At 34.7% G+C, this 25,126-nt stretch overlaps 3 protein-coding genes across 3 annotated transcripts; 2 read left to right on the top strand and 1 right to left on the bottom strand.

Moving 5' to 3' along the window:
• The first annotated feature begins 5,453 nt into the window (after positions 1 to 5,453).
• On the top strand, positions 5,454 to 6,079 carry LOC126753177 (uncharacterized). The gene has a single exon (XM_050464408.1). It carries the CDS (start codon positions 5,547 to 5,549, stop codon positions 6,072 to 6,074), a length of 528 nt encoding a protein of 175 aa, XP_050320365.1. The 5' UTR covers positions 5,454 to 5,546; the 3' UTR covers positions 6,075 to 6,079.
• A 3,329-nt stretch (positions 6,080 to 9,408) lies between these two features.
• On the bottom strand, positions 9,409 to 25,117 carry LOC126753965 (interferon-related developmental regulator 2). The gene is made up of 5 exons (XM_050465757.1): positions 24,340 to 25,117; positions 17,564 to 18,260; positions 17,255 to 17,498; positions 13,961 to 14,179; positions 9,409 to 13,900 (listed from the first exon to the last, which is right to left on the bottom strand). The coding sequence occupies exons 1-5, from the start codon at positions 24,368 to 24,370 to the stop codon at positions 13,817 to 13,819; spliced, it is 1,275 nt and encodes a 424-aa protein (XP_050321714.1). The 5' UTR covers positions 24,371 to 25,117; the 3' UTR covers positions 9,409 to 13,816.
• LOC126753967 (uncharacterized) lies at positions 15,187 to 16,316 on the top strand. The gene has a single exon (XM_050465760.1). It carries the CDS (start codon positions 15,429 to 15,431, stop codon positions 16,275 to 16,277), a length of 849 nt encoding a protein of 282 aa, XP_050321717.1. The 5' UTR covers positions 15,187 to 15,428; the 3' UTR covers positions 16,278 to 16,316.
• Positions 25,118 to 25,126: the final 9 nt, after the last annotated feature.

Here is a 25,126-nt window from a genome sequence, read left to right as displayed (position 1 = left end):
TTTGGAAACAACATATCAAAATGATTTCAAGCCCTATAATGTTCGATATGATTTTTTGTATTATGCAAATGCCAATGCAAATGCAAATAATGCACAAAATCAGAATCAACAGCAGAGCAAACCATATAATTGGCTGGCGCAATGCAGAGACGGTATACCGTGGAGACGACATGTCGCCCTAGTGGATATCAATGGTCCAAACACAGTGGAATGGATCTCTACACCCAGTTCACAGTATTTCGAACCACAAATCCGTAAAGGTGAACAACAATTGGAATTCGATTGGATGAAAAAGAGTGATGAAAAAGATATGAATGAAGCTCCGATGGTCGCGGATCCAGCTACGCGTAGTGATTATTATCATAAGGTACGCTTTTCACCATGGCAATTCATTTATCCGGAAAATGAAAAAATGCCGCTAGCACAAAGCGATCTCTATCAGCGAACATGTCCTTATAATGCGCAAAGTGTAAAGTATTAGTGCTGTTGGTTCGCAGAACTTATCCGAGTCGAAATTGTATACGAATTATGATATTCAGAATATCATTTAATTTTTTGTCTTGTTCAATTTGGAAATAAAATTTGATGTTCGTGTAAATTAATTACGGTTGAAACAGGGGAAACGTGCGGTTACTTGGTAATGTTTACATGGGATTGACTTCTTCGAGAAAATCCGGTCAAACATCGACACTAATGCTCTCCATCGATACTAAAACATTCTATCTAATCTAAACTGATCTAAGCAATCTAACCCAACTCTTTCTGTACATGCTACAGCTTTAGCTCCGAAACACCAAGGGAACTGTTATTAGTAAATTTGTATGCTTTCTACTCTCAATATCAGGCGCTTTTTTCGAGGAAGTTTAGAAAAATGTTTCTTTCGACTCTAAAGAATTCTCTTACTGGATACATTAGAATAGCTATCCGTATTCTACCCTCAATATTGGAAATATTTTTCAAGGAAATCCAATAAGTTGTTCCGTTCGACCCTAAATAAATCTATCGAATCTAATAATGCTACGTCTTTCTGGATGCAGTCGAACAGCACTCGGTTTTTGCTCCGAAACAGCAAAAGAACATTTACTAGTAAATTTCAATAAAAAGGTTCATTATACTTTTCCGACCGACCGGTTCTTGGTATACTGCTCGAACCTAACCTTACTTTTCGAGCTCTAAATGGGAAAAAGAAGACGAAGACGTAAAATAACGGAGTAAAAAGATCTCGTCACGATATTCGTCCCCTCGCGATTGATCCGTTTAGAATTTTTTTTTTAAGTTTTTGACTAGTTTTGAATCATTGAAATATATGATAATTGTATAAATAGTACATTTCGGCTTCTAGGGTTAATTCAACGAAAGTGTCGACAACTTGACAGGAAACGATCAGGAAAAATGTATAAGTAAAGGGTGTATTTTTTAGACCACGGCTGGCTCGAATACATTCCAGTCGAGAGACGCACTGTTTGTCAATGTCAGGTGTTAATTATCTCGAGTTTATATGCCTAGACAAGCGACTTCACATAAGCCCACAAAAAAAAAAGTCCCGCAAAGGTTTCCTTCATTAAATTGATTGTTTCGTTGACTGTATGTGATGTAGCGCCGGTAAAAGGTTGCCTACATCAACATGCTCCACTCCAGGCATGAACCAGTCATTTATCATGGCTCTATAGTATTCCTCATTGACTTTAAGATTATGACCGGCTTCATTTTTTAAAGTAATATGCGCCATGATTTTCTTGTCCATAGAGCACACCAAACAGTGATCTTTTGAGGTTTTAACGGCGTCTCAACACTCACCATCATCACTCCAAATGCGACAATTTTCTGCATTGAAGTACACATTCAACCAAAAGTGAGCTTCAACGTTGAATACAATTGTCTTGTAAAAATCGGGACCACTTCACCGAACGTGCGACGCGCTTGATGGTCGCTCGAGTTGGATTTTAAAAGCCCGCAAATCAAGATCTTGTACGGCGTCTCTGAGGATACGTAGTGTCTACTAATTTATTCTGGTGGTATGAACGAGCGATATTTTGAAGAACTTCGCTTTGATGCGGATTGTGGCTAGACGTTCATCCACCAGGGTGGACGCCAGGACTCGGCGACGGAGTCTCTCTCCCACGACGAATCCCACACCGAAGTTGCGCTGCTTTACATGACCACTGTAGTAAACCTACTCGTCTTAGTCCTTGTCCCGTCCATTGCACTTCTTGGACGGCGATGATATCAGCCTTTACTCTTAACAAGACATCAACCAGCAAGGCAGCGGCACCTTCCCAATTGAGGAGCCGAACATTCCAGGTGCATGCCCTTAAATCGTAATCCTGAATGCATTTGCAGTGGTCTTCATGAAAAGGGGGGTCTTTCATTCGAGGTTGTTGTTTCCTTTTCATTGGGGGCGTTTTTTACATGCCGGTTCCCAAACTCAGCACACAACACTGGGGAGGGATGATTCGCCGTCTCACTTTAGCTCGCCTTCAAACAGATGTTTTTGGCTGCACAGAGGATACTTGATCTAAACCGGAAGTCGTGATCTGCTGGAGCTATATATAAAAGAATCGTTTCTGGCCACTACCAAGTGAATGGCGCTCAGAAAACTTTCTTCACTTGCGTGAGCTTCTACACATGACACCATCCTCCTTATCATATTAGCCTTGTATGAAATGGAAATGAAAATGAAGTTGAGAAGCTTTAAATATTTATTTCTCAAATTTCTTTTCACAAAACAATATAGGCAAAAATTTTCACAAATCAACAGATGGACAAAATATAAATTCAAAATCAAGCAAAACCGGAATACTATGAAAACCCTTTTCGCATTCTATAGGAACTAGTGGGCACTAATATTCGCATGATGTATCACTTAACGCTGGATGATGCTATTGCCACAAAAATATGTGATTGCGGAACGACAACCTATCGTAATGACTACATACCACTTGCATTGCCGCGCCACAAAATAGACCCACTCTTCCTGAGGGAACGGGAAAATGTGTACAGAAGATGCGCCATCATCGATGTGCATGTACCAAATAAAAATGATCCACACGGACAGTGTGAAACTTGTAAGCTGCCCGATTGGCTACGACTTGATTCGAAGAATATCGCACAGTGTCGTGAGAGAATACTTCCTTTACACATAACAGCCGAACAACATCGTGGCATAAAGGAAAATGTTATTCCAAAATGCGAAAAATTGAAATTGAATCGATTCTATGAAAATTCTATGTCTGCGACATATCCGCAATTATATAGAAGCATTATGGGCAAGCATATCTGTGATGAAACTACAAGGAGAAGCTCACTGAGATGTTACATATGAGATTACAAACAAACTATCTCAAAGGAGACCCTACATTATAAAGGGAAGAAAGAGTGACACAAATGCGAATATTAGTTACGAGTTTTGGAAAATAAATACGTTTTAGTATATAGAAATATATGTGGAACCAGTAGCAGCTCACTGCTTCCAGGTCTCTATGGCCACAGTGTTAAATAGCTTCTTCTGTGCTCCATATGTATTCCCTAAATACTTTTAAGCAAAATCAATAAAAAAAAAACAGTTATCGTCCAAAAAATTAAATATATATGATCTCTCGTGTCCAGTTTTATAAAGATCGGTCTCAACTTAATTCAGAAATTGCTAACTGAGGACAAATTTCAATAATTGTTGAACCAAAGTAAGGTAGGTGTGAGATGAGCTAGAGGTAGGCTAGGGTTGAGGCTGATTGACTTTGCCGGGTTTCGAAATATGGTTATCTGTAGTACTAAATTCCAGCATAGAAAAATTCATCAAGCTATCTGGCTGTTTCCAGATCATGTTGTGATAGACAACAGAGATGGTTGCCGGCCGAGCTAATCAAATACAGCGATGAAGAGCTGATAAGTAGCATGCATCAGATTCTTTGTAGAATGTGGTCGGATGAAAGCATGTTAGACAGTTGAAATTTAATTTTGCTCTGCCCAATCCACAAAAAGGTGAAAGGTTAAAGCCCGCCGTCAACAAACTGATTGGACCTTATTAGTGTGGCTCTAGGCCTGGAAAATCAACAACTGAACAGATATTCTCTATGTGCCAAATCTTGGAAAAGATCCGTGAAAAGAGGAGCGACACACCACCTCTTTTTTTAAAGCTGCTTTTGACAACACGAAAAGGAGCTGCCTTTATACTGCCATGTCTAAATTTGGTATCCCCACAAAACTACTACGGCTGTGAAAACTGACGTTGAGCAATGCCAAAAGCTTCGTCAGGATCAGGAAGGACCGGATTGCCTGTCATCAAACAAACAGTCGTCGCACTCGCCGCTAGGCAACCACAACACTGTTGAAAGTCATAACTTTGAGGTCGTAGATGGCTACATTAGGAATCCCTATTTGGCAAAAAGGAAAAATGACTGACACGCTGTTGTAAACTCGGCTCTAACCGCGTCAATAAAGAATTATCCCTGCTTTGCCGCACACAGTACTAACAAGACACATGTTTGAAACTGTAGACAATTTTGTCTGTCTTGAAATAAGATCGTCAAATCACTCTTGCCAATAAGTGCGACTTTGGGATTAGTAGGCAGAAAAAGTAATGCCCTCTTTTGAAAAACTTAATCGTACTTGGCGTCACTTGAAACCAAAACGAATTTGACCCGGTTTGACATCAAATAGGGTGTATGTTTGGCAGCTGTTTTCTTACGACATGGGAAGTTTATCTGACTATTTTTACCAGGAAAAAAATTGAACAAAGATTATGCATGAAAGTTTGTCTTTCCAATGGAATCATGGCTACGAAACCTCGATAACGCCGAAAAGGTTAAAGAAAGACTGTTTGACAATCGTCGTGTTGGCATCAGAGGTTTCAGAGGATCTCAACATCTCTTATGAATCGACTCTATACATTTGGGTTAATAATTTGGGTATGATGCCTTTAGCATTGACGTGGCAAAAGACGTGAAGCTAAGTATTCTACATTCTCTACTCTACGTGGATATATGAATATGACGACTGGACTGTCCAACAATCTAGTGAATGGCGCTGTTTTCGAAAGCAAAAAACAACACTCGCTGAACGCCATTCCAGTCAGGACTTGTGTATGGATTTGATTGAGCTTTGGTATGCTTGTATATGCTCAAAGTACCCTAAAGATTTGTGTTACATGAAAGTCAGTCCGATTCAAATTTGATCAGATGTAAAATCCAAGAATTCTGAGCATTGGTATCCCTATATTGGATCAAACTAGCCTAAAGACTGGTATGCTTGTGTTAGCTCAAAGTAGTCTAAAGATTTGTATTACATGAAAGTCAGTCCGGTTCAAATATGATTAGAAGTAAAATCCAAGAATTCTTTGCTATAGTTTGACTTAAGGCTCTTTAGAGTTATACTACGTGTTACATTAAACACAAAATAAAGCCAACCTGGAAAATCATGTCTAACACGATATTTCACTTTATTTATTTTTTATAAAACATAAAAATATTCATGAGTATTTAGAGGTTCGATTATTTGAAACCAAATTAATAGTGCTAAGCAAAATAAATATATAATAATCTAATTAAAAAATGTACACCACCTACGACCGTGAGTTTGCCTGGCCTCAAAGGCAATATAATTATAACCTTAAAAGTCTCTACGTTCCCATAAATCCCACAAAAGCGTATGAAACATTAGAACAACGAGAGCAAGCGCTAGAGAAAGAACCATCCGAAAATGACGAGAAGGACAAAGTTGCCGAGTTACCAATGCAATTAGAATGGACCTCAACTTTGCCGTTCGGGCATTTATTAGATCGCAAACTAATACCAATTAATGTGACGAACGAGGAGCAACGGCGCATTGACGAACTGGTCGAGAGCGACGATTTCAATTTCTTGCCATGTCCGCATAAAAAAGCGGATAAAAGGATGGAGGCTGCGGTGCGTTCTATATCAGCACAGACTGGTATTGAATATGATGAACTGATGAAAGATGTTTATGAACAGAGAGATCAATGGCATCAAACGGCTATTGGACAAGCGGAAATTTATATGAGAGATGCTTTCGAAAGGAAGCGAAACGATAAATTAGTAGCAAAAGAGACGGTATTTTGAGGTAGTGGCAGAATAAACTTGTGAAAATATTATTGATTAAGATATGAGAGTGTCATTTATCCTAACTGTGCCAAGATTAATTTTTTTTTTGTTTTTATATTTTGTGGGTCATAATCGTTGATGCAACATTTACCTAACATTCTTATAAGGGTGGCCTAAAAGTACTTAGTCATCCAAAAAAAAGCGAAAAATTGTGATTTATTTCACAAGATAGTCTCCTTGTAGATTGATACCCTAGTGCCAGATCTGTTCCAACTTTTTTAACCCGTCTAAAAAGTACGTTTTTTGAATACTTTCAAAATAGATCCCAATAACGGTGATAAAATCATCATTCCGCTCAAATTTTTGCCCGGGGAGAGACTTTTAAGTTTGCAATCAAGAAAGAGTCGAACGGGTCCAGATGTGAAGTATGTGTTGGATGTGTCAACCGGTGTCATGGTGGAAGAAGAATTTTGTCAACTTTCATTCCTCGCCTTCTTCGGAACAGGTTCGCAAGGTAAAACCTAATGTTTCGACTTTTTTTTTTGGACTTTTCTGTGTACTAATGAATCCATATTTCGTCGACGATCACGAAAAGATGTAGAAACTCCTTAAATTTCAGTTTAAACTTTTGTGAGTCGCTATTGCGCTTGTTGTCCGGAATGTGCAAAGGCACCCATGGCGTCGACAGCTTTTTCATAAAATAAATAATTTGCAACGAAGCAAATTTCGTTCTGTAAGAACATGAGTATCCCATATATCAAGCTTCGTAATCAATCCTAGACATTTCATGTGAGTGTGAACGGTCGCATTAGACAAATTTAATATTTCAGCAATCTCTGGAGTTGTTATTCCACAATTTAAATCGACCAATGACTTTATTTTATTTACATCGGCTTCAAAAGTCCTTCCAAAGGCATGGTGCATCCTCAGGATCGAAATAGTCGGAACGAAATTTTGCTAACTAATATTGGCATTAGCAACACATCTCATAATTTTCGCTTTTCTCGAAATGCATTTTTTTCCTTTTGATAGTTAAACAGCAAAATATGCCGAAAATGCTGTTTTCGATCTTCTTATCTTCGATAGACCACCAAACAAAAACTATTCAAAAAAAAAAACTTTACTAAATCAGCTGTTCAAATATATGACGGTAAAGCGGTTAATTGTGAAGTTGGCAGTGAAAAAATTCAATAGTTAAGATCAGCTGTTTTTTTTCATTGGTACTGTTTTTTATGTGGCGGGTCCCAACACAGCGCACAACCCTGCGGAGGGTATGTTTCGCCTTCTCACTTTAGCTCGCCTTCAAACGGATGTTCTTAGGCTACCCAGAGGATACTTGGTCAAAGACCGGAAGTCGTGAGCTGCTTGAGCCATATGTAAAACAATCGTTTCTAGCTACTCCTAAGTGAATGGCGCTCAGAGAACTTTCCTCATTTGCTTGAACTTCTGCACATGACCCCATCTTCCCTTGAAATCGTCAGTTCTACTCTCTCCACGAAATTGGCAATTGAAAAGGCAAGTTCTTTCTTAATTAATAAAAATCTATATAAGTATAAATCTCTATAAGTCACCCATCATCCCCGACAACAACTGATGAGTCGACGTTGGAAGTTTTCGAGAGAAAAGTTCTGCGAAAGATTTATGGTCCTTTGCGCGTTGGCCACGGCGAATAACTCGGCTATAATCGCGTAAGCGGTGTCTACGCCAATCAAGAAGAAGAAGAAGATCAGCTGTTGTGGTCAAACGAAATTACTTAGTGAAAGCATTTTTTAAGGTTATGAAAAAATGTAAAGTACTGAAAAAACTATTTAATTTGAACGCACCTACGCGACCTTAGAAAAGCGCAAGCCGTAAAATATGCATACACTTGTGCTCACACAATTAAGCCACATGAACGTCATGATATATACAAATTCATAAAAGTTGATTTTATTAAGAAATCGAAAAAAGGTTTCACAGAAATAAAGGAAATGACTTGTATTCATTGTTTTTCAAAGCTGAATTTTAGTATGTATTTTCCGTGCTCATATAATTAAGCCAAAAAAGTGGCAGATAAAAGAATTCGATGTTCTGTTTAGTATAATATTTTGTTGGAAACCCCTTTAGCAAAATCAGTTGCCGACACCGTTTGCTTATTGTACGTACCAGTGTGCTATATTGGTCCGAGGTAATTTTGCTCCACTCGTCCTTTAGGATTTGTCACAATGTAACCTTATTCGGGGCCGCAACTGCCCTCTTAAGAATCTCCCAAAGATTCTCAATTGGGCTTAAGCACTTTTTTGGGTCGTTATCTTGCTAAAAACAAACAAGCTTGTGGTACATCATCGACGTAATTTCCATTTAAATTTTCTGCTAAAATGTCTCTGTACATACTGCCAGTCATTTTGCCCTTAACTGGTACAAGTGGTCCTAACCCATATGAACTGAAGCATACATGACCATACCATGACTGATGATCGACCATGTTTCAGTTTTTTTGTATATCGTGGGTTTAATTCTAGTAGTGGTGGTTGCCTGACATAGCATCTACCATCATTCCCAAAGACATTAAACTTGGTTTCATACTACTAGATCCTCCATACTACTAGATCCTAGAACTTTGAATTTTTTTTGCTGACGCTCTCTCGCAAACGCTAGCCTTCGTTTGTTGTTCTTTTTGATACGGTTTGCGTTGTGCGATTCGCCCATTTAGGAAGTTTTCCTGTAATCTACGGTGGACTGTTTTTGCTGATACACGTACACCATGCTTATATTCCATTTGTGCCCTAATTTCCCTTGATATTAAAAAGGATTCAACATTACTCATCCGTACTATTTATCTATCGTTGTTAGGTGTTGTGTTTCTCGGTAAATTTTCAGCGGTTTTATATTTTTTAATATATTGCAAGGCATTCGTAACCTTTCCACTAGAAAAACACAATTATTCCGGATATTTTCGCAATATTTTTATAACACTCCCTATGGCTTTTCACTCACTAGGAGTTAAGCTTTTATTTTTGCCCATTGTTTAGAAAACTTTAAAAAAAACGCCTTTAAATTAATTCTGTATTATATATTATTCACTTTTTTAATATTTTTTTACGCAAAACTTTCCTTATACTGGCTTAATTATGTGAGCACACACGACTAGACCACAGCAAAACAATTCTAATTTTTTCGACAACTATTTTATTGCTCTGAATATGTTGTTAGCAATTTCGACACAGATAACTGAACTTCTTTCCATACCGTTATATATATACGAAGCTACTTCGATGACTTTATACTCTGGAATGTGATTTTGTCATACAGTGGCTCAATTATGTGAGCACAAGTGTACATAACCTAGAAATAAAACACAAAACAAAAAATATTACGGTCTCCTTTAACCCGTTTTGGTTTTTTATTTTATTTGAATTTGCTTTATTTCAAACTATACAGTCACGCTTGTTTAATTTCATTTAAATTTTTTTTGGTGCCTATGGCGGTTTTTTTTTACTTTTTATTTCAATGTTTACTATTTATGTTTAATATACTCTGTATATACAAACAGCTAAATTAAAAAATAATTCGGCTGCTAATTTATTTATTGATTATATATTTATATGTAGTTATCTTGTATATTTATTTATATGCTATTGTAATATGTGAATATTTCAAAAAACAACAAAAATAAAATATATTTACTTAAACTATTGCTATGTGTCACAATTAAGTAATTGCAATAATGGGTGTTGTGAAAAAATAATAATAATTAAAATACGTGAAATTTTTTAAGATCACAAAACATGCCCGCTGCCAAATATTCAACGAATTTTACAGCCGTAAATGTAGAACAATGCCACTGTGAACGATATATTATTTCAATTTTGACATTTCAACGTTATATATTTTGGTCCTTTAGTGACTTTTTTATTATTTACTTATTTATTATAGTTTACTTGAAATAAATTTTGTGCATTTCAAGAATTAGAATTGAAAAAAATTAAAATAAAAAATTAAAAAAAATTATAAATTAAATAAAAATAATAAGAATATGCTAACAATGAGCACGTTATAATATAGTGCTGCAACTGACTCATTCTATATGCGTGGAATTATAGTCACAAAGGACGAACACATCAAATTGAACCTTTTATCTTAAGAGCTAAGTAATTTTTATTTCTCGCTTATTGCTAGTTGCTTCGGATACACTTAATCAGTAAAAAAATGTGTGTGTTGCATTATATAAATCCAGCAACTTCGGTTACTGTGACAATTTACAGCCATTGCAGGGCAGGAAAAGTAAACATTTATATTTTTATTTTACAAAAACAAAAAACAAAATTACAAAATAAAAAATAAAATATTTTTATTTAAAAAAAAATATTTCAGATTAAAAAAAAAAGTTTACAAAAAAACATTTAAAAAAAAAATATTTTTATAAAGAAACTAGATTTCAGAAAAAAAAAATATTTTTATAAAGAAACAAGATTTGACAATAGAAAAAGAAACTAAAAAAAGACTAACTGTATGCGAGTAGTTAGTCACGTGTTGGTTAGTTAAAAAATCTATTTTCTGCTAAAATTACTAGCTATTTCTATAAGATCTGGATTATCCGATAGAGATAACGTGAAATAGTGAAGAGTTCGAGACTAGAATCAAGTTATAAACAATTAATTATATATGCTTCATAGTACTCATTGCTTTTAATATGGATTTCGAAATTCTAAAACTAACTGAGAAGTGCAAAACAGTTAAAAATAAAGTTCAGAGAAGTTAAAACTAGAATAAAAAAATAGAACGCAAATCCTAAAACCACACATAACTTTTTTTTTTTAATTTTTGAATATTTTTAGCTTGCACTAAGCGCCATCATTCTACCAAGTTTCTTTATCTTTTAGTTTAGTTTACATATGTATGTATACAAGCAGCAAAGCAAAGTTTATGCTACAAAAGTCATCGGTTCGGACTCGTGCATATACATATATCTGCTTAAAGACTATAGCTAGAGCGGCGTTTAACAAAACTAGTTATAGACCAGAGTTGACAATTTTCAAATTTGTTAATTTTTAGACACTTTTTCGACTTTATTAAAATTACCTTAATTATTTGCGATCAATACTGAGAATATAGTGGCGTTGAGAGATATTCTTCAAAGCTGCATAACAATAGAAATTAACAGTAATAAGCTTGCTTTCAGCAACTTTACAAGAAATTTAGGTTGTGATAAACAAACATTAACTTTTGTTGCAAACTTTTGAAATCATTTAAAAAAATAATATACAAAGTTTTCAATTTTTTTTAGGTTATAATCAAAAAAATGTTTATTGTTAATTTACTGTTGTAGGTACCAGTTCGCAGATAAAAGTGTTAAAAAATTAAGGTCAAAATTACTAAACATTTTAACAGCAACTTTTTATATTTATAAGAACTCAAAAGAAAAATCGATTTTTTTTCAAAATTTTTAACACTTCTCAGTCTACGATAAACAAAAAAAGACTTTTTGCAAAAGTTTAACATTTTTTTTAAGGTTAGAATCAAAAAAAAAGTTTGGTTTTTATGAAAAATAGACTTTTTAATTTATGATAAACAAAAATAGTCTTTTTGCAAAATTTCGACACTTTGTTTTAGGTTGGAATAAAAAAATTTGGTTTTTATGCATAATGTTCAATTTTTTTTTGTGTTATGATCAAAAACTTAAATTGCTGATGTAGCTACGAGTTCGCAAATAAAAGGTCAAATCTGTAACATTTAACAGTAACGTTATAAACACTAAAAATAAAATTAGACTTTTTTAAAAATAAAATAAAATTACATTTAAAAAAAATATCATAACATATTCTTTATTTTGTAACAATTTTTAGGTTATGATAAAAAAATTAAGCTTTATGCAAACTTTTGACATTTTTTTAGGTTATGATCAAATATTAAATTCTCTGTTATAGTTACGAGTTTGCAAATTAAAATAGTTAATAATAAATAAAAGTATTTCAGATTTTAACAGCGAAATTTTACAAAAATTGTAACTTTTTGGTAGAGAAAGAAAAAAATTAACGAAAATCAAACAAAATTTTCAGTAATAAGTTTACTCTAATCCCTTTACAAGCGCACTAAAGAAAATTAATCTAAGTGTTTTTTTTTAAGTTTTTGCGAAATTTTGAAATCTTTTTGAGGTTATGAACAAAAATTAAATTTGCATACATACATAATAATAAAGGTCAAAATAATTAACTTTTTAACAGTGGACTTAAAAAAAATATTTTTTCAATAGAGAGAGAAGCATAATTGGCGAAAAAGAAAACAAAATTTGATTAAGAAGAATTCTAAAATATATTGAACAAAACGAAAATTCATTTTGCATACAAATAGTCAATAATAAAGGTCAAAATAATTCGCATTTTAACAGTGGAGTTATTTATTTTTTCCAATTAATTAAAGTAAAAACAAAATTTTATTTAAAAATTAAATTAAATTCTAAAAAATATTGAACAATATGAGCTGAGTGGTTAAAATTGTTATTAAAAATCGTGTTAAATTGAATAACTTGACTTTACAAACGCGTTTGATATTATTCCAGCAATTTAATAAAAGCCTGGCAGAAGACTGGCAACTGACAAAAATGAATCAACTCAACACAGTTTCTCGCTGCCGACTGCTTGACAGCGCCAGTTGGCCAAAATTCAATATAAATTAACAGCTACTTTTCGCTTAGCATTAAATATATTTAGTAATTGGTAAGTTTCATAATATATTATATAATTCTAAATGTTTTTAGGCAAAACGCGCTTACTTGTGCTTATATAATACACATAAACCTATATACATATGTATTTCTGAAGAATTGCAATGCGTTTGTCATTTCATTAACGTTTTTATTTCAGAAGTTACAGTGATTAAAATTAATTCAGCAACAGAATAATTAAGCCAAAGTTATTGTAAGCAAAATATATGCATGTAATATAAAAAATTAATAAAGTATTTAATATTTGTTTTGTTTTTTGTTTTGTAATTTTACAGCTTCTCACTTGTGGAATTTAAGAACGAAACTTGAACATAATAGTTCGTACAGCGTTTGTGGTAATATAGCTCGTATGTTTGTATATATATAAGTATGTATGTAAGTAAACATGTTTAAAAACTAAATAAATTTCAACTAGCATTTGTTTTATATTTTATAAGTATGTAAATATGTATATTGTTTGTAAGTGGTATGTTATATTTACTTGTTGTTGTTGTTTTTTGTTTACTTCAATACAGTTTCATATCATAAAATTGCTACATAAATTTAAGTTAATTGTAAGATTTGCATAAATCTTGTGTACACGAATTCGTTGCAATAAATCCATAGGGGGTCTGGGGGGGAGGTAAAACTTGAGCGCAAATGAAATGTACACGAAAATTCAGCAAAGCGTCCGTCAGTTTGACCGTCAATGAAATTCAAATGGCGCAAAAAGTGACGCGCATGCGTACACCAACTGAGGAATGAGCGCTGCTAGAGCACGCAATAGCGTTAAATACAATACGTTAAGCAACAGCAAGTTAGAAAAATGCAAGTTTTCTAGCTGCCGACGCTTTAGCGCATACATTTTACGCCTGCTGCATGTTGGGAGCAGCAACTAATTGGTCAGCAAACTGCACAAGTGTCATCCTACGCATGCGCCACAGTTGAACCAAACTTCTGGTCGCTACACGGCGCGCCGCCAGTTGTATGTGTTCTCCAAAATATGTTTCGTTTTTCTTTCTTTTTTAACTTAGTTTAAGCGTTCTCTTTTTCTATACTCTAACAATTAGCTGTGTGCCTAGTAATTATAACTGCAGCGTTTGTCGCGATTTTTGCCACGCGTTATTGTGCGTGCCTTGAAGGCGGCGGCGTTTAATAAGTGCTGCAATAAAAGATTTGCGATTAAATTCTGAAAAATATATGTATATATGTGTAGACTTACGCGCTCCAGTTTGGATTGTTTGGTTTTAGCGTGTCCATCATCGACAAGTTTAGGACCTAGTTGAAAGATCTCGCGTATGAAATCGTTCTCTTGCAACTGTGATGTCATGCCTGGACCCATAATGGTGCATAGCGCTGAATATTGATGATGTACGGCCCAGGAATCCAAAACCAGGCACTCAGTGCCAAAGCGAATGTTGATTTCGGGTGATGTATCCTCCTAAATGACGAGGGGGAAAAAGTGGAATTTCGCTTGTTTAGTTGAAAGCGTCAGGCATAAGTATATATGAAAGCGGGTAATGATGGATGGATGTATGTATGAATGTATATTTGATGTCCATGCCAAATAATAGTTTATCCAAAATGCTGATTTTATGCAATATTTACAACAATTAATAATTACACTCGTTCAACAGTTCAGCGACTCAAAGCAGCGGCGTGCATTTCTGCACGTTTTGCAGCACTTATTCAACACATACACAAAACGATATAAAATTTTTGCCAAAAAAATAAAATAAAAACACGTTAACTTTAGTTTGGATGACAGCTAAATGATATAGTAGTCCGAGCTAAATAATTTCTTTGGATATTGTACCGTGCCAAATTTCTTGAAGATATCTCGTCAAGTAAAAAGTAATCCGATCTGAAGAATTTCTTCGAAGATTTTACCGTTACCTTGAACAATAATCCATGCCAAATTTTTTAAAGATAACTCATAAACAACAAAACAGTTTCCTATAGGAGGACCAGATTTGAACCGGTCAGTTTGTATGGCCGCTATATACAATAGTAGTCCGATCTGAACAATTTCTTCGGAGATTTTACCGTTACCTTGAATAATACTACACGCCAAATTTTGTAAAGATAACTCGTCAAATAAAAAAGTTTCCCATAGAAGGACCTGAATTTTACCGGTCAGTTTGTATGGCAGCTATATACAATAGTGGCCAGATATCTACGCTTCCGACAAATGAGCAGCTTCTTGGTGACAAAAGGACGTGTGTAAAATTTCAGAACGATATCTTAAAAACTGAGACGCGTACATACACACATATACAGACTGGTGGACATACAAACGGCCATGTCTAAATCGACTCAACTTATCACGCTTATCATTTATATAATATATTATACATACTATACAGTCTCTCCGAAGTTTCCTTCTGTGTGTTAGAAACTTCGTGGCAAACTCTATATATCCTCTTCGGGGTATAAAAATTATGCTACACAAACTGCTCTTACATGAAATTAATGTCAATCAATATTTTTTTTTTGTATTCCACTTTTATCAAACTCATATTTTAAAATTATAAATAAAAAATATTATTTTCTATCTGGTTTTTCTAGCAAAAAAAAATTCTTGCATAATAAAAAATAAAATTTAAATTGTAAAAAAAAAGGCAAAATTTTTAGTAATAAATTAAAATAGTGCAGCTGTTACTTAAGACTTAAAAGCAAAACCTAGCAAAATGCTTGTAACCACCTACCAACACGACTACGTGCCGCCCTACACCAAACGTTATGAGTTCGTCAAAAAGCTAGACAAAGCGGAAAAGGAAAAAGAGGAGTGTCAATGCATTGATACAGCAAAAATCGAAGTGCCCAAAGCCGCACAAGAGAAGTGCGAAAGCACCGCGGAATGGACTGGCATTGCACCGATGGGACGACTCATCGATCCACGCATCATACCGACCAAACTAACACCCGAACAAGCCGACAACTTAGCCAAAGACACGGATGGCGATTGCTTTAAAGCGCAACCGAATCGTTTTCTGCAAATACTGCGCACTGCCTATCCAGATTTGTATGATCGCCTGAAGCAAATGCCTAAAGATGAACTGAATAGACGTTTGGAGCGTCAACGGCTCTTTACCACATATCAAATTGATTATTGTAATATGAACGAATATCCGGAGGGTATATATGAGAGTCTCAAAGAGAAGGATGACACCGCTAAACTCAACGCAACGAAATTACTGCAGAAAGAGGGCGCTTGCGATGTCTTCCGCGCCAATGTAATGAAGGAATTGGACAATCAAACACGCAATCCGACCATCACAGATCCCTGCGAACACGCGTACAAGCCGTTCAAGATCTCCTTTACGGACAGCGCACGCTTCATCAATAGCGGCAATAATTCGCATTGGCGCAGCAAAGCGTTTGTCACACGCACCAATTTCTCCGAGTATATGGAAACGATTAGCCGCAATGGTTGTGTTATTATGAAAAATAACATACATGATCACAGCAAGTGCGGCAGCAATGGCAAACACTGCCGTCATCCGCTGCTGAATGTGTGCATAAATCATGTGCGCTGAGTGCAGAGTGTGCGGAATGCGTGCAGAACTCAAGTTTGTAACGTGTTTTATTTATTTTTTTACTTTATATGCTTGATAAGTGTCAGCAGTGTTGTCACTATTGTCGGAGAGTCAGTGAATATTTTTTGGTTGACAGTTTGGTTAATGCATACCTGCGGTTTAATTACTAAGGCTATGTACACATATAAACTACCGAATATTCAAGTTGTAATTACACTACTCTGCTCAATGTTAAGGCATTAAGGAAATTTGAGTAAAATTTTTACTATAACAAAATTTTTGAAAAAGAAAATCTAAAAGTGATTTGAGTTTAAATAAATTGTTAAACTAATATTTTGAATTAAAGTTTGTTTATTGTAAGACTATTTAATGCTAGCGACACATGATAGAGGCAAAATTAAATAATTATTAAAAATAAATAGAGAATATTTTGAAATATTATTTTTATATTAAAAGTTTTATTTTAAAGTTCGTTAACAAATTGAATTAAAGACGTTAACTTAAGATGCACAGAAGCTAGACTAAAAAACCTTGCATACAGGAACTTGATTTTGATCGAACAGTTTTTATGGCAGTTATATGCAAAAGAGGTCAGATTTGAACAATTTCGTCGGAAATTGCACCACCACCTTAGATAACGAGTTCCCGCAAGACTCTAACCATATCTATGGTCCGAACCCGTCAAAATAGCACGTTGGAAGACCTCGATTACAACATATCTGAACCTTACAATCTTAAAGGGAACTAGATAATCATTACAATAACAAAAATAACCCCTACCAAATTTGGTGAAGACATCTCCACAAATGAAAACGTTTTTCATACAAGCACTTGGCTCTGAACGTTCAATTTACCACTAAATATCAGTCAACCATTGCATACTTCTTCATTACGCATACTAACAAACCATAAGCACGATTGCGACTTGCTTTTCACACTTGTCGAAAAACAATAATAATATAAAATGTTGCACTTACCTCCAAATAGTGCAGCACATCACGGAATGTAGCGCGTTGAGCTTTGCGATCACGTTTGGCGCGATATTTATGTGAATCAGTGGCTAACTTTTTAACAGCATCGATCAAATCGCCGAGATACTCTTCCAAGAAGTCTTTATCATGTGCGCGACCACACTCGAGTATTAGTGCTAAGGTCTCACCAGCTGCTATGCGCACATCCAAATGTGGCGACTGCAATAGACCCATCAATTTTTTCACCGAGCTAAAAATACGAAATACATAATATTAAATGAATGTATTAATAAAAATTAAAACATTATAACTCACGGCAACATTGGCTGCCCATTGGTCATGAGTGAGACAAAGTCACCCGACGGTATGAGTGTCAGCAGTAAGCCCCAAGCGGACAGTGCTTCGGCGTGTAATGTGCCTGCCTCGGCATTCACCGATACTGGCGATTTTTCATCACCACGCAAATAGCTGGCGCTGAAAATGCCTTCGAAAAATTGCATTAAAGTGATAAGATCGCCAATATCCTCGCCACCGAGGAAATTCAATAGACCCAAGGCGGTGCAGCATTTGGCACGGGCATCGAATGAGACAGCCTTGTCTTGTACGGTGGTCAGCAGACACTGGTTCAATTCTTTTGAGATCTCCACATCACCGCCCAATTGTAGCACCACTAACGGTGCTAGACGTGCAGCGCCCGATTGTTCGGCACCTTTGCCACGTCGTATGGACTTTTCAATGCAATCGATCAAAGTCACCTTGCGATCGTCTACGAAATCGGGCATATAGCGATGCATGAGAATTTCACAGATATTCTGCAAAGCTGTGGTGCGTGTCTGTGCAGACTTTTCAGTGGCATTTTCGAGCGCTTGCATGAATTTTTCCTCGTAACGTTCATTGGATGAGAGCTCATCCATATCGTTTATGGATGAGGGTGCATTCTCAGAAACGTAAGAATACACGCTGGCATTATCGTTGAAGGACTCGTCCTCAGAGTTGGAGTCACCGTTGCGGCCTGTAAAGGAAAGTGAGAAATAAAGCAAATTTTTAGTATATGGTTTGAGCCCAAAGTTGATTTCGTATTAATTATGAATAATTAGAATAATAATAATTGGAATAATATAAATTTGCACAATATACTTCACTACAACAAATTTAGAGCGACCGTATATTTCTTCTACTGCAAAGCTTACGGTCCCAACTATCTTCCATGAATTGAGTTTAAAATGGCGTATATACATATATACTAGGCAATATCGTTCTATTTAACTCTTTGAAAGTCCCCATACGTCCTGCCGCCAAAATGTATCACATTTTATAGTAATGACCAGACCTAATCTTACATATAAAACAAAATGGAGCTTTACAGCATAAAACTACAAATTCCGAGCACACTGTATGTTGTATAGCAGATAACATGAACATTGCGTCATAGGTTTGGTATATAAATGAGAGTTCTATTAAACTTTGCCGCCACACTCTTACCACCCGGCAATAAGTATTCCACAGCATCAGCAGATATGCTATATTTAGAAATGTCATATGATTTGTATACAAAACAATAACAAAAAAACTATGCGTGGGTTTGAATTACACACATACATACAAGTACATATATGTACGTACATCTCTATGCAAACAGCCTACATATATAAAGGCGGCATTGCTCCCAAATAAAAATAAATGAATAAAAATATAAATAAATAATAAGAAAAAACCTCCACTGGGCTTCCTTGAAGCAGTTACACCCTGCACAAATTCGTTTTTATAGCACGAAGGGGTATAAAAATACATTTATCTATATTTTGATCGGTCAGTTTGTATGACAGCTATATGTTATAATGCTTCATTATAGGCAATTCCAGCAAATGAGCTGCTCTTTGGGGAGAAAAGGACAAGTGCAAAATTTCAGTTCGATATCTCAAAAACTGAGCGACTAGTTCGCGTATATAGAGGCGGAGAGGCACACGGAAATCGCTAAATAGATATTTATATATAATAGGATATACGGCGTTTGATTCTGGGTGTTGCAAACTTCATGCTAAACTTAATAGACCCTGTTCAGGGCATTAAACTTGGTAAAAATCTCAACAAATAAAATTATAAGACGTTAAGCACAAGTAAACACAAAGTTTCCTTAATGGTTGGAATGCCATGCAAAAATACTCCGACTGGTGTGTGTGGTTAGATATGGCATGAGTGCTTTATTATACCATTACAACTGCCGCCTACATTCATACGTCAACGGCGAAAAGTCGAGAGTCATCTAGAATTGCATTAGTATTTATATATATGTATGTATGCATGTGTATGGTATATGACGCGATGTAGTAGAAGCGAAGAAGAAGAAGCTTTGGCGCATTTTTATGAATGAATCATCTACGCCCATAAGCATACAAACGGGACCACCAGTCCACGCTAGTAAGCGCACAACTATATGTATGCTTGTATGTAAGTTGCATAGAAAATTCATGAGGCCACATGGCAGTTGGGCGACTACCGCGAGTGGTGAATAAATAAAGTGCAAAATCAACAACAATGTTGTTAGGAAAGTTTAGCAAGGTGTAGGCAAATATGCTTATTTACACAGATATTTGATTGCATAAGATAGTGGGGTTCTATAAATAGGTGAAATGTGTAAATAAAGAGTAGGTGGTGGAATGATTTATTGATAGCACAGTAGTGATTCGAAGGTTCAAACAATTGTTTCTAAAAAACACAATGCAAATTATTTACAAATCTAAATACCAAATTTAAGGAATTACCACATTAAAAAAAATATGCTACCAGAGCACTTGCAAGTAGATATTTATTATTTACAATTAATAAAAAAGTGCAAAGTGTCATATGTACCATAAATATATTGACACTACATAATTTATGATAAAGCGAACATAACTGATGCAATAAAATAAATTGCATGTAAGCGGTCATCAAATTTCAGAGTGTCAATGTGCCCTAAACACAATATATATGCTGATTCGCAATTACTTCAATTCAGATTACTTTGTTTAATATTTTGTGTGGAATTATAACGCTGTGCGACAAAAATCAAAATTAAACAAAAAATGCTGAGATTGCCATATTAAATATAAACAGGGTGCAATATATAGAATATATCGATATACATTTTATTGAATATGAAGATATATGTACATTTTATTAAGCGTTTTAGCAATATTAATAACTTCAGTTACTCAGCTAAAATAATAAAATGGGAATCATAATCAAAAATTACGTTGACAAATGCTACTAAACATTTTTACTAATTTATTTACATATAAAAAATATATAATTCATATTAATATATAATATGTTTGTGAAAAAAGAACCGTAGCTGCTAAATTTGAGTCATTTCACCGAATTTTATTCAATTACACTAATAAGTAAGGTTATACTATACATACGTACAAAGAAATTCATATATGTATGTGTGTATACATACATCATATTTTACTAAATATATATTTTTTGTATTTCTACATAGTATGTAGATAGGCATATCTGTACTTTATTTTGTTTGTAGGTGAACGAATTCTTCTCGGGTATACAACTTGTATATATCCAATAACCTGGCGGCCTTCAACAAAACAATTACCAAAACAATTTATTTAAATGTATTTACTCTTAAACAAGTTTGTTTGCGCTTTGAAATTGACTACAAGCGCTTTCTCAGACACAAATTAAGCTGAATTGAATTAGCCATATCCGTCTGTCACTCTGTATTTATGTAAGTATGCACGTGAAGTTTTCGAGATTTGGATCTAAAATTTTGTTCAAGTTCTTCTCTAGCTGAGAAACTGCTCATTTGTCGGAATTGCCGTTATCGGAGCTGCCATACAAAATAAACTCTTACGCAGTTTTATTCTGGATACTGTAGCAGGTTAAACTCCTACTTATCCAGAATCGACATCGCCATACCAAATACTTGTCCAGATTGAAACGAATCCCCGCCTGACTCTAACCAACTGCAATAGCATATAGTTCTCATACAAACTGGCCGATCAAATCAATTTTAACGTATTTTTATGTATATCATTTTGGTTATAAGAAATGCACTTAAAAGGGGTATTATAACAGAAACGATTTGCGTACAAATTTTTATGACTTTGTTACTAATAACTCCAAATTTCTACACTTACATATATATTTTTAATGAAATTGTGTTACTCGTATTACTTTTCACTTTTGTTGCTTGGCAAGCAGCTTGGCAATCGCAAACTTGCAAAACGAATAGAAAGTAACATTTAGCACACATTTCATTAGATATTTATAAACTCAGTTTCTTAATTGTATATCAGAGGCATACACAAAGAAACTTCCGCAAGAAAGCGATGCATCACAGTCCACCAGAGAAAGAAATTCCAACGCAGAAGCGAAAAACAAAATATCTTTGAATTCATATGAAATAAAGTATTTTTGTATACACATTTATATATGTACTTTCTATGTTTATAGTAATATATGTAAGTGTATCTAAGACATTTCGTTTGCTACTGTGCATTTGGCACAAGGTGATTTCCGCTTCAGCTAAAACGAGCACATGAACCAGAAAGGCGTATGACAACATAGGTGTTTTTATGTTTGCATGCATGCACGGAGTAAATATGTTAGCATATACACGAAATGCGCAATCTCAAATCGTTAAAACACACTACTTAACGGTTTGCCTAATGCACAGGCTGGCTGACGGCTCGGCAAACGAGGAAAATCCCAGATGTTTAAACGCCAAATTGCGAACCATGCACAGCAACAACAATTTTGTGTAAGAAACAAGTTTTACGAACTGAATGTGCAATTGAAACAAATGAAATGAAAAAAAATATCTCTGGCATACCGCATGCCTTACACAAAGCAGCGAACAGCTGATTGCATTTGTTGTGTTGGGAGAGCCGATGACATGACTGCAAATGCAGACTGCTATTAGCCAGACAGACTGGCCTTCGCAGGCATTCTCAGTGCAATACAAATCATACTTAATGTATGTGCATATGTGAATATGTATAAACTGTGTTTGTGTGCATGAAATGAAAGTTGCTGGCCTGGTTGGGAATTTGGCCAAAGCAGGTTCGAGCCAATTTGGTTGAAGTTGGAGTTGTAGTCGGTTTGACAAGTATTAGAGGCCATTGATGTAACTTAGGGTGCAGTTTCGTACATAAACAAACAAATATACATATGTACATACATGAAGGCATGCTTCAAAAATTTACAAAAGTAAAAGGAAAAAAGCCAGCTTGGGTAAATGCGAAGTAGGCCAATCGAAAGAAAAATATGAAAGGATCATTGCATAAGTGAGCTAAGAGGAATGCGGTGTGCATATAGGAGTGTAGAAAAATATATGTGGCTAATTTACTGCTAACGGTTTAAGTACATAAAAGTAAAATTCGAAATATTGACACCAGCTGCCCAAATCTAACCCAGACTGGCTCACTTTCCTATTTCACTCAATTAAATATCCACTAAAAAGAACGTACCGTGATTCTGCTTTAATGAGACAGAATTGGACAGAAAAAGACGTGCGCGAAATTTCAGATCGATTACTCGGTACTGATGAACTACGTCATGCATATTCAGACAGACGGACTTGGCTGAATAGATCTACATATGTATATGTATATACACTCTTTAAGGTCTTCGACGTTTCCTTCAGAATGATACAAACTTCTCTCTTCAGGTTACAATATCTCAAAAAGTATTCGCTATCATACAACAGCTATTGTATTGTTAGTAGAATAAATATAGTACTGTTACAATAACTCAAAAATGGTTCGCTATCGCACAACGGCTATTGTATTGTTAGTCGAACAAATATATTACTTTATTTTCGGAAAATACGTATTTTGAAGATACGCGCTTATCGCAACTTCAACAAGTTTATTTTGTTCAGGAACTGAATACATGATTTTTTGCTATCAGCTAAATTATATACAATGTATATAGTTATATACATATAATGCAAAGGTAGAGGTATGACAATATTAGAACGTACCAATATATGTATGTTGAGATACGTATACATATTTATGCATATACATATGTTTCACTTATTTACCGTGTGCGATACGCAGGCACAAACCAGCTGTTTTCACAAACAAAAATACGTTCGAATTCATACAAATGTGCCAGCACAGCTGAACTTTAAACGTACAAAATTATTATGTATAACTATATATGCTATATTGAGTGTATATAGATTTTATTACAGTCTGCGTGAGCGTGTTGGCAAAGTGTCTATACATACATACATACTCTATCTACTGGCTCACAGATAGAAGCGAACTGTTGCTTCGTTGGCTGGCATTGAAAATTTTTATAAAATTATATAGAAATACTTGTGTATGAAAAAGCATGCTAGAGATTATTACGACACAATAATAATCAAAAGATAAGAATGTGGCGAGGAATATACATGAGCATAAATTTATAACCATATATGTACAAATGTATAGTTTGTTTGTACAAATTAAATATAGTTTTCGTTTATTTTGCGTTTAAAACACAATTTTCTAAAAAATTTGTATTTTTCGATTTGAAAATAGTATGTAAATCAAATACTTTCAAAATTTTTGGCTAAGCAACATATGTATTTATTACTTTAGACAAGAAATTCAATATAATTTGTTTCCGTTTTAGCCACATTAACAACAGAGTGAAAACTTGTTTTGTGCGAAAATAATAAATAGTTTTATTAAATATTTATTTACTAAATTTTACCACGAGATTGTTGCCCACTAAACCATTTTGCTGAAAATCATGAATCATTACAAAAGCAAAAACTACTGTGATAATTACTAATTTTTATAATTTGTTATTTTTTATAAATAAAACTAATTAGTGGGAAATTCAGTGAAAGGGCACAGGCGGGTTATTAATTTAATCTATACGCACACATATGCATATTTGTATATTTTGCTGGTGAGAATCTCCACCACAAGTTCCATTTAGCGTATTTTTGCGAATTTCTTATTTATTGACACTAATACATTGCTTTGTTTATGCTATTTTAAACACATTTGCGCAGAAAAGAATTGCACTTACATGTAAAATACAAAATATACTAATTGAATTCGGAAAATTGCAATTATTTCACTTACCTTTGCCACCTTTCTTGTTGCGTCGCGGCATTTTCTTGTCTTTATTCGACGTCTTGCGTTTAGATTTAGGCGATGTAGCGGAAATTTTGAATGAGCACAAAGAAGCCGTTGTAGAGTTGGTAGCAATCGTATTACCAGTTATAATACCCGTCGTTCTTTTGACTAAATACCTCTGCTTATCGGTTAATATTGTTAAGGAAGTTGAAGTAGATTGAAATCCCTGATGTGATGACAAGGATACGCGCAAATTAAGAATGCCTTTTGTAGCGCCTTGTTTTTCTTTGTCTGCTTCCTGGTTTTGCAGTTGCAGATACTTTTCTATATGCTTTTGAAAGAGTTTGGCGCGCACGTTTGCCGACTCTTCTTCAATTGTTTCCTCTACGGAGGTGCAGCACAAAGCGTGAGCAATGATGAACGACTAACTGCAAGGGACTAGCGTTGACTCTTTTTGAAAGGATTGACAGCCAAGCACGAGGTTATTTAGCGTTTTGTTATTACACTATATTTTTGCGCGGCTATTTAAAATTTAGAAGGTAGTTTTCAAATTATATTTAATTTACGATATTCCTGGTTATTTAATCACTTTTTAAAACTTGTATAAATTTAAAAGTTTTTCTTTGTGTACTTAAATTTTATTTTTTAATTGTCCAAATTTTTTCTTTATTATTTTTTAATTAATTTTCAAAGATTGATAGGTTTGGGGTTTTAAATCCAATTAATTTTGGGAAGGGTAAATTTGTTTAAAGTTGCACTTAATCAAGACGTAGCTATGTAAAAGTTTTGATTC

The sequence above is a fragment of the Bactrocera neohumeralis genome, chromosome 3 (genome assembly GCF_024586455.1).
Source record: "Bactrocera neohumeralis isolate Rockhampton chromosome 3, APGP_CSIRO_Bneo_wtdbg2-racon-allhic-juicebox.fasta_v2, whole genome shotgun sequence".
Classification (NCBI taxonomy): domain Eukaryota; kingdom Metazoa; phylum Arthropoda; class Insecta; order Diptera; family Tephritidae; genus Bactrocera; species Bactrocera neohumeralis.
The sequence above is the reverse complement of the archived record's forward strand: the minus strand, read 5'-3'. Positions and strand labels throughout refer to the sequence as shown.